The sequence below is a fragment of the Equus asinus genome, chromosome 26 (genome assembly GCF_041296235.1).
Source record: "Equus asinus isolate D_3611 breed Donkey chromosome 26, EquAss-T2T_v2, whole genome shotgun sequence".
Taxonomy (NCBI): domain Eukaryota; kingdom Metazoa; phylum Chordata; class Mammalia; order Perissodactyla; family Equidae; genus Equus; species Equus asinus.
The window spans coordinates 39,149,443-39,159,434 of NC_091815.1; the positions used below are offsets into that span (position 1 = coordinate 39,149,443).

The 9,992-nt window shown below is 65.5% G+C and overlaps 2 protein-coding genes across 4 annotated transcripts; both read left to right on the forward strand.

The window, feature by feature from the left end:
• The first annotated feature begins 369 nt into the window (after positions 1-369).
• ZNF628 (zinc finger protein 628) lies at positions 370-7,022 on the forward strand. The gene is made up of 2 exons (XM_044759141.2): positions 370-501; positions 3,724-7,022. Exon 2 carries the CDS (start codon positions 3,729-3,731, stop codon positions 6,900-6,902), a length of 3,174 nt encoding a protein of 1,057 aa, XP_044615076.2. The 5' UTR covers positions 370-501; positions 3,724-3,728; the 3' UTR covers positions 6,903-7,022.
• On the forward strand, positions 384-9,905 carry NAT14 (N-acetyltransferase 14 (putative)). 3 transcript variants are annotated; one of them, XM_044759144.2, is made up of 3 exons: positions 384-501; positions 8,297-8,414; positions 8,771-9,905. In XM_044759144.2, the coding sequence occupies exons 2-3, from the start codon at positions 8,343-8,345 to the stop codon at positions 9,317-9,319; spliced, it is 621 nt and encodes a 206-aa protein (XP_044615079.1). In that variant the 5' UTR covers positions 384-501; positions 8,297-8,342; the 3' UTR covers positions 9,320-9,905. The 3 variants fall into 3 exon arrangements, with proteins under 3 accessions (XP_044615079.1, XP_044615078.1, XP_014712170.1); XM_044759143.2 differs by lacking the exon at positions 384-501 and adding an exon at positions 7,104-7,533; XM_014856684.3 differs by lacking the exon at positions 384-501 and adding an exon at positions 7,525-7,883.
• The last annotated feature ends 87 nt before the right edge of the window (positions 9,906-9,992 follow it).

Consider the following 9,992-nt stretch of genomic DNA (forward strand, 5'->3'; position numbering starts at 1 on the left):
TGTGGGGATCAGACCAGGAGTGACCACATCCCTGTTCGGAAACTGCGCAGCCCAGGAGGGTCTCTATTACAGACGAGAGGGAGTCGATACTAATAAAGCCGAACATGCGACCCCGCGTCTCGACCCGGCCTTCCCCGGCCTTCGGCTGACCCCCCACGGCCGCCTCAAACACCAGGCGGTCGGGAACCGCGAAGAACTACAACTCCCAAGATGCCTCGCGCCGCCAGCACCGCTACCGCCGGCGGCCAATGGGAAGGGTGGGGCGGGGCCTTGGCGCACGTGGCGTCGTGACGCGCCGACGGCGACGTCGGGGTTTGTGTGCGCGAGAGGCCACCGATAAAGGTTGGGTGCCTCGCGCCGGGGGCCGTTGGGAGGGAGCGCGCCCCCGCCCCCCTCCCCGGCCCCCACTCCTGCCCCGCCGCTGCCGGGGCCCCGCCTTCCCGTCGGCCCCCGCGGGACGACCTGGGTCTCCCCGGCTCGTTCCCCCGGTCGGGGCCGCAGGTGAGAGACCGGAGGGGGTGGGGGTGGGGGGGAGGCACCGGAGGGCGGGGACGTTGGGGAAACGGCGAGCGTGAAACCGGAAGGGATGCCTTAAAGGGAAGGGCGCTGCTTCACCTCCGATTTTTATCCGCTGGGCCGGCTCCGCCCTCTTAAGGGGCAAGGGGCTGTTCTTAGGGGGGCGGGGCATGTTCTGCAGTTTACAAGAGCTTTTCGCTTTCCACCCCTCATAAGCATGAATTCGCTCTTTAAAGGCACGTGACAGTGTCCCAGACATTGAAGGAAAAGCTTCTCATTCTTGGTGCCTTCAAACCAGTCCCTAGTTTAGCTCAACAAAGGTGGAGATGGGTGTGCAGTGCGAGTACCCTCTTAAAGGGGAAGTCGCGCCTGATGGAAGGGTGTGGTCCCGCTTTTTGAAGGGAGCGCGCTTTACCGCTTAAGATGGGCCCCGGCTTCTCTAGAGCACAGACATCTGTTGTTGAAGGCTTGCCCGGCCTTCTGAAAGGCTCGTGCAGCTTCCTGGGATAATTAGTCTCTTAAAAGGACTTGCTTACATCTTAAAGGAGATGCTCGCCTTTTTAAAGGGAATCTTTATAGTCTGTCCAAGGGGGATGCCCAGCCTCCGTTCATTCAGTGTGTTTACCGTGCGCTCACAGTGCCAGATGTCATTCTAGGCGCTGGGATGCAACAGTGAATAAGATGCCACTAGCATCTAGTGGGTAGAGGCCAGGGATGCTACTAAACACCCTACAATGCACAGGACAGCACCCTCGACACTGGTCCAGCCCCAACGCTCAACAGGGCTGAGGTTGGGAAACCCGAATTATAAAGTAGCTTAGAAAGTGATAAATGGAGGAAGAAATAAGGTAGAGAGAGAGCGAGGAGCACCGGCAGGGGTTTCAGATTTAAGTAGGGTGTTCAGGGCATGCCTCCTTGAGGGGACACTTCATCAAAGACTTGGAGGTGAGGGAGGGAGCCCTGTGTACATCGGAGGGAAGAGGGTAGCAGCCACGGGCTTGTGCAAGTGCCCCAGGTGGGAATGGGCGTGCCTGGCCAGACTGGGTGACTCGAGTGGTGTGAGGGTCTGAGAGGCCAGCAGGAGGACAGTCAGGCAGCTGGGGTGGGGGGAGGGTGGGGGGGCTTGGGAAGTCTGTAGGCTCCCGTAAGGGATTTATTTTCTGCTCTGGAATGGGAGCTGTGGAAGGCTTTCGGCAGGTTCCCTTCGGCCTCCAGGCTGGGAACAGACTGCGGGTGGAAACATGGAGATCTGTTAGGAGGCTCTTGCAGCCGCCCAGGAGGGAGATGTCGGTGCCCTGGACAGAGGTGGTAACGGGGGACCTGGTAAAAGTGGCCAGATGCCAAGTATGCTCCTGCTGGAACAGGGCAGTCGGCTGGCAGACTGGTCACACAGAGTGAGAGAGAGACAGGAGGCCCCGAGGCTTCGGCCTGAGGAAGATTAGAGCTGTTTTCAGGGTGGAGAAGACTATGGGTGAAGGGGGGGGGGGGGTTGTGTGCGGGGGAGAGCAGGAGCAAAAGAAACTGGAGTCAGATTTTGGGCATGTTTGGTTTGAGGTGTTGTTAGGCATCCAGATGCCTAGCAGGGCTTTGGAGCAGGAGAGGTGTCAAGTAGAGATCAGTTTTGGGGTCATCCTGTTTATAGACGGTGAAGTCCTGAGAGTGGGTGAGGGCTCCCAGGGAGAGAGTGTGGATGAGGAGGAGGACCAGGGGTTGACAAAGCCCTGGGCTCCCCTACATCCACAAGTCAAGGAGGTGAGGAGGAAGCAGCCCCAGGCCCTGAGAAGGGGTGGCAAGAGGAGAGGGGAATGGCGGAGGCCAGGGGAGGGCTTCCAGGAGGGAGGGATCCACTGCCCACTGAGCAGTGACCATGGCATTTAGCCCCATGGAGGCCCTGAGTGGGGTGGGAGGGCTCTGACTGACGGGGTTTGAGATGGGAAGGAGCATGTGTTGACGGCACTTTTGAGTTGCTTTGTAGCAAAGGAGAGGAGAGAAATGCAGGGGTAGTTGGAGGGGGAGGTGGGGTGAAGAGTTTTTGTTGCTGTTTTTTTAAAAGATGGGAGATGTAGCTTGCGGGCAGGCCGACGGGAATGGTCCAGGAGATGAGGCAGACTGCTGTGGGTGGGAAGGCAGCGTCCACCGGCCCGGGGCAGGCATTCTCAGCTCAGCCCCACTGGTGTTTTGGGTGGGATCGTTCCTTGGTGCAGGGTGCCGTCCTGTGCATTGTAGGGCGTGGAGCAGCATCCCTGGCCTGTACCCCTCACATGCCAGGAGCACCCGCTCCTCCCGTCAACAACCAGCCAACCAGAACAGTCTCCAGGCATTGCCAAGTGTCCCTGGGCCATGGCCCTGTGGTGCGGGGACTTGGTTGCCCTGTTGAGCACCACGGGTACATGGTTCTCTTCTGATTGCTTTATTCTCTCAGTGACGAGATCAATGGCAGGGTCACCTGCCAAGAGCAGGAGGAGACAAGAAACAGATTTTTGTAAAAAGGAACATGCCACTATTACCTGGGGAGTGAATGGAATAGAGAAACGCAGCAAGGGCAGTGCAGGGCGGCCAGGAGGGAGCCTCGAGATCCTCAGGCATGAATGAGAGGGAGACGGAGGACCAAGTCACGATGGGATGGGGGACGGAGGGTGCGGAGCCTGGAGCATGGCCGATCTGGAGTCTGGGGGTTTTTTGGTTAGGGTACCAAGAGGGAGTGGGCAGGCAGGACCGGAGGTGGGGGAGAGTGGGATGCTCACAGGGGCTTTAGTTAGAGTGAAAGGGCTTAGGGTATGGCGGTGAGAGGGAGTCTGAGGCAGGGTGGAGGATGGGGAGTGGAGGAACAGAGGTCAAGGATGGGAAGCCAGGGTGCTGGAGAGCATCCAGCCTTCTTCAACGACACTGCCTGGCCCCCTCAGGCCTGTCGTACCTCCTGGAGGTGATGGCCAACATCCTAAGGCAGGTGACCAACTCCTCCCACTTTGCCTGGAAGTTTCCATTTTAGCACCTGAAGCCTCACATCCCTGCAGTTTCTCGTTCCGGGACAAACCCGGACCGTTGGAAGCCCTAGTCCTCAGGGAGGTTCCCTGCGGCGGGGGTGGCCTGGGGAGGCGCCCTCTACCTCCTGTGGGGCCCTAGGGTGGGGCTGGGGATGAGCTGGTGCGGCCTTCGGGTGGAGGCGGGGGGAGCGCCCGCCCTCCCCTGACCCGGAATCCCCCCCAGGTGTGATGGTCGGCTCCCACGCAGACATGGCGCCGGCCTCGACCGCCGAGGGCGCCGGGGAGAAGCCCGGCCCCGCGGCCCCCGCCCCGGCGGCCCAGTACGAGTGTGGGGAGTGCGGCAAGTCGTTCCGGTGGTCCTCGCGGCTCCTGCACCACCAGCGCACGCACACGGGCGAGCGGCCCTACAAGTGCCCCGACTGCCCCAAGGCCTTCAAGGGCTCCTCGGCCCTGCTCTACCACCAGCGGGGCCACACGGGCGAGCGGCCCTACCAGTGCCCCGACTGCCCCAAGGCCTTCAAGCGCTCGTCCCTGCTGCAGATCCACCGCAGCGTGCACACGGGCCTGCGCGCCTTCACCTGCGGCCAGTGCGGCCTGGCCTTCAAGTGGTCGTCGCACTACCAGTACCACCTGCGGCAGCACTCGGGCGAGCGGCCCTACCCCTGCCCCGACTGCCCCAAGGCCTTCAAGAACTCGTCCAGCCTGCGGCGCCACCGGCACGTGCACACGGGCGAGCGGCCCTACACGTGCGGCGTGTGCGGCAAGAGCTTCACGCAGAGCACCAACCTGCGGCAGCACCAGCGCGTGCACACGGGCGAGCGGCCCTTCCGCTGCCCGCTCTGCCCCAAGACCTTCACGCACTCCTCCAACCTGCTGCTGCACCAGCGCACGCACGGCGGCCCCGCCGCGCCCGCCCCCGGCACCCCCGCGCCGCGCGAGCCCGCCGCCAAGGCCCTGGGCGCGGCCGCCTACCTGCACCGGCCCCTGCCGCCGCCCAGCCCGCCCGCGCCGCCGCCGCCCGCGCCGCCGCCCGTGGTGCCCGAGCTCTTCCTGGCCGCCGCCGAGACCACGGTGGAGCTGGTGTACCGCTGCGACGGCTGCGAGCTGGGCTTCGGCAGCGAGGAGCTGCTCCTGGAGCACCAGCCGTGCCCCGGGCCCGAGGCGGCGCCGGCGGCCCAGGTCGGGCCTCCGGACGCGCCTAAGGCCGACCCTCCGCCGGTGCCCTCGCTGTCCCCGCCCGCCGCCCTGCCGCCGCCGCCGCCCGCCGCCGCCGCCCCTGGCTTCGCCTGCCTGCCCTGCGGGAAGTCCTTCCGAACGGTGGCCGGCCTCTCGCGCCACCAGCACAGCCACGGCGCGGCCGGCGGGCAGGCGTTCCGCTGCGGCAGCTGCGATGGCGCCTTCCCGCAGCTCGCCAGCCTCCTGGCGCACCAGCAGTGCCACGTGGAGGAGGCGGCGGCCGGGCGACCGCCCCCTCAGGCCGAGGCTGCCGAGGTCACCTGCCCCCAGGAGCCGCTGGCCCCCGCCGCCGCCGCGCCCCCGCCGCCCGCGCCCGCGGCCGCAGCCGCAGCCGCCGAGCGGCCGTACAAGTGCGCCGAGTGCGGCAAGGCCTTCAAGGGCTCGTCGGGGCTGCGCTACCACCTGCGGGACCACACGGGCGAGCGGCCGTACCAGTGCGGGGAGTGCGGGAAGGCATTCAAGCGCTCGTCGCTGCTCGCCATCCACCAGCGCGTGCACACGGGCCTGCGCGCCTTCACCTGCGGCCAGTGCGGCCTCACCTTCAAGTGGTCGTCGCACTACCAGTACCACCTGCGGCTGCACTCGGGCGAGCGGCCCTACGCCTGCGGGGAGTGCGGCAAGGCCTTCCGCAACACATCGTGCCTGCGGCGCCACCGGCACGTACACACGGGCGAGCGGCCGCACGCCTGTGGCGTGTGCGGCAAGAGCTTCGCCCAGACCTCCAACCTGCGGCAGCACCAGCGCGTGCACACGGGCGAGCGGCCCTTCCGCTGCCCGCTCTGCCCCAAGACCTTCACGCACTCCTCCAACCTGCTGCTGCACCAGCGCACGCACTCGGCCGAGCGTCCCTTCGCCTGCCCCATCTGCGGCCGCAGCTTCGTCATGGCCGCCTACTTGCAGCGCCACCTGAGGACGCATGCCCCGGCCAGTGCGGCTGCCAGCCCTGCGGCCCCTGCCGCCGGCCCCCAGCCCTCCGCCCCCCTGGCTGCAGCTCCAGCCCCCTCTGCCACTCAAGATGTCCACGTGCTCCCCCACCTCCAGGCCACGCTCTCCCTAGAGGTGGCAGGGGGCCCGGCCCAGGCCCCGCCTGCAGGCCCGGCAGCCCCCAACTCCCAGACATTTCTCTTGGTGCAGACTGCCCAGGGTCTCCAACTCATCCCCAGCAGCGTGCAGCCCCCTACGCCCCCGCCCCCACCCGCACCCCCCAAGCTCATCCTGCTGCCCTCCTCCAGTACTGGTGGTGGGGGCGGCCGTGCAAGGCAGGGCCCCCGCGCTGTGGGGAAAGCTGGTCAGGGGGCTGGAGTAGTTTGGCTGCCCGGCCCTGGGGGGCTGGGGGTGCAGGGAGGGGGCAACGCCGGGGCCAGCGGGGGAGGACAGAGCCTCATCGTTCTGCAGAATGTAGGGAGTGGGGAGGCGGGGCCACAGGAAATGAGTGGGGTCCAGCTCCAGCCCCTCCGGCCAGCCCCGGAAGTAACCACGGTCCAGCTCCAGCAGGCACAGGAGGTGACCACGGTCCAGCTCCAGCAGGCACAGGAGGTGACCACGGTCCAGCTGCAGCCGGCACAGGAAGTGACCACGGTCCAACTCCAGTCTGTGGCGGGCCAGCTGTCCAATCCTAGTGCAGGAACAGTGACCACTGAGGCCCCCAACCTGCTGGTGGTTCAGAGTGGAGCAGCAGAGGAATTACTGGCGGGCCCCAGCCCTGGGGAGCCGGGTGACGGCGAGGCCAGCGCTGGTGTGGTCCAGGATGTGCTCTTTGAGACGCTGCAGACTGACGAGGGATTGCAGAGCGTCCTGGTGCTGAGCGGGGCCGATGGGGAGCAGACCCAGCTGTGTGTGCAGGAGGTAGAGACCCTCTCCCCGGGGCTGGCTGAGCCGCCTGCCCCCGGCCCCTCGGGACAGAAACTGCTCATCATCCGCAGTGCCCCGGCCACCGAGCTGCTGGAAAACAGCAGCGTTGGGGGAGGCGCCGCCACGCTGCAGCTGCTGGCCCCACCGCCACCTGGCCCAGCCTCGCTCCCCGCGGGCATCCCTGCGGCTCCCACTTCCCAGATGGTACAAGTGGTCCCTGCAGGAACTGCGCCTGGGGGCATGACCCCACAGAGCCTGCCCTCCATCCAGATTGTCCAGACTCTGCCCACAGTCCAGCTGGTGCACACGTTTTGAGTAGAACCACTGGTACCTCTTCCTGCCCCACACAGAGACCCCGACTTTCTGTCTGCCTGGTTGGGCTGGGGGGAGGGGAGCTGCAGGCCGGGCTTGCTAATAAAGACCAGAACCTCCTCTTCTGTGTTTTGTTTTGGGGGGGTGGGGAGGGGCCGAGAAGGGAAATGTCATGGCCATCGCCATCGCTTGGGAGCCTGGAGTCTTATCTCTTGCTTCCTGGCTTGCAGGTGACTTGCTTTGCTTCTTGGGGCCAGCCACTTCTATGTGGGGCTGAGTTTATCCTTAAAAAACAGATGCAGTGGTCACTATAGCGGGCAGGCGTTAGAGTCCAGAATCCTGGTTCAGCCACTCTTTCGCTGTAACTCACGCCACCCCGCCTCATCTGAAAGATGGGTGGGTGGGAATGCTTATCTGAAGGTCACTAAGAGCCCAGGTGGGTTGGGGTGGAGGTCCCCGGGGCGGGGGAGTTTGGGAGGCAGTGGGCTGGGGATGCTGGCGCGGCCCCTCCCGCAAAGGCCCTGGAGCCAATGAGAATTGATCCGCTCGCATCACCGCCCCCTCTCAGCGCTCAGGTTGCTTAGCAACCAGGGAACGTTGGGGAGCGAGTGTGCGCTCACCCTCCGCGAACCGGGTGAGTACAGCTCCTCGCCCCCCCCGCCCCCCCGCCGGGTCCCACCGCTGGGTCCCGCCGCCCCCATCCCCTCCCGCGTCAGCGTCTGCTCCCGTCTTCCCAGAGGCCCCCTTTCTCCCTTGCTCTTTCTCCCCTACCCCACCTCCGGCAGGGTCGCTGCTCCCTGCCCCTCCCAGCCCACCCCAGGCCTCCCCTGACTCCCACCGGGAGCTTGGCAATCGTTGCTAAGGCCTTGTGCAGGCACCGCCCCGCCCCACTTCGTGCGCGCTCTGACGTCACTTCCGCCGGCGACCCCTTCCCGACCCCGCTCCCCTCTACACGGTGTCGAAGGGTCGAAGCGACCCGCAGAGGTGCTTGCGGGTCCTTGCTCCTGCGACGCGGGTCGAGGCGACTGTGGGGGGAGGGTCGCTGGGCACTGAGCGGGGGGCGCACGGCCCATTCCGCGGCTTTGGGGGGGTTTCGCCGACCCCCCCCCGGGGCAGCCCCAGGGCCTGGGAGGGAGCCCCGGGTTGCAAGGTGTCAGCGTTCACAGGGCGTTTAGGGGTAGATCGCTGCACACCACGGGGCGCGGGGGGGCGGGGGATCCCGGGACACTTTGGAAAGGTCACCGGGTGGAGGGAAGCCAATGCTGCCTCGGACCTCCCTTGGGGATCCCTAGCCTTTTCAGTGTCCTATTTGGGACATGCTGCTGCTATTTGGGACCCCTGGGGTGCTTTGGGGACAAGAGGTGCCCCTCTGACGCTGACCTGCTTGTTTTCACCAGGTGCACACCTGCTCCTTTCTGGGGGCGTGGGTGCCTGGGGGCTGTCATGGCCCCCAGTCACCTGTCTGTGCGGGAGATGAGGGAAGATGAGAAACCCGTGGTGCTGGAGATGCTGAAGGTGAGAGCCGGCAGGGGCACCCTGAGCCTGGGGGAGGGGGACGGCAGTGTGAGTGGCTTCAGCCACCTGCCTGAGCCAGCCAGTACCCCTGGAGAGTGATCCCCTCCTCCTAAGCGATTTGCTGGCTTGGCCCCTTCTTCCTCTAGCGCCGTCTCCCTACCCCTGGGGCTCAGGAAGGGTGTTAGCAGCTGGAGGGTTGTGGAGCTGACCACACGCCAACTTCTTCCCTTAACCTTTGGGAGCTCCCACCCTGGATTCCTCGCTGGCAGGGTCTGTCCCCTCTCCTGGTCCCCGGGGGGTTCCTAGTGGGACAGAAGGCCAAGCTTCCCGACTCTGACCACCCTTCTTGCCCACAGGCTGGTGTGAAGGACACGGAGAACCGAGTGGCCCTTCATGCGCTGACGCGGCCGCCAGCCCTGCTCCTCCTGGCGGCGGCCAGCAGCGGCCTGCGCTTCGTCCTGGCCTCCTTCGCCCTGGCCCTCCTCCTGCCCGTGTTCCTGGCTGTGGCTGCCATGAAGCTGGGCCTCCGGGCCCGGTGGGGCTCGCTGCCTCCGCCAGGCGGTCTAGGGGGCCCCTGGGTGGCAGTGCGCGGCTCTGGTGACGTGTGCGGTGTCCTGGCCCTGGCCCCGGGCTCCAATGCTGGGGATGGGGCCCGGGTCACCCGTCTCTCTGTCTCCCGCTGGCACCGCCGCCGAGGTGTGGGCAGGCGGCTGCTGGCCTTTGCCGAATCCCGGGCACGAGCCTGGGCGGGGGGCATGGGGGAGCCCCGGGCTCGGCTCGTGGTCCCGGTGGCTGTGGCAGCCTGGGGCGTGGCGGGGATGCTGGAGGGCTGCGGCTACCAGGCCGAGGGGAGCTGGGGCTGCATGGGCTACACGCTGGTGAGGGAGTTCAGCAAGGACCTGTGACTCCAGACCTGCACCAGGGAGGGAGGGAAACCAGCACTTAGTGAGCACCCACTGTGTGCAGGCACATTCGCATCCTCCCTCCGTGAACCCCAGCCTACCCAGGGCCTGGAAACAGGCCTGCTGAGGGCTGCAGACCCCACCACAGCCTGACGTCTGTCTGTAGTGTTTGAACTTCTCAGAGAGCTAAACCTGTGTAATCCCCTGCCTCAGATTCTGTCTGCACTGAGAAATCTCCCCGGTCTTTCTGTCTGCAAAGCCTGTGCTGTTTGTGTATGGGCCTGGGAGAGAGATGGGTGGAGGAGATGAGGCCCAGCGAGCCACCCCCCAAGGGTTAGGACTTGGGGTGGGGACACCCCAAACGGGGACAGGCCCCCCGGAAATGGGGTGGGGTTTGATACCTGTGCTTGGAGGGGATGAGCTGAGCCTTTGCGGGGGAGGGTTGTCTGCCCCAGGAGAGCACCCAAGGAGGAGGGGACAGGCACAGGGCTGCCTGCTGGCCCCTCCCAGGGAAGGTGACAGCTGAGAGGGGCGGCCAGACCCATCTGGTTTTTTACACCCTTTTGTTAATAAAGCCCGGACTGCTGTGCGCCGTCTCCCTCTCTCTGATGCCTTTTCCAGTCGTCTCAGAACGCCCCTTCTGTCTGGCCCCTCCTTTCCCTGACTTGACATTAAT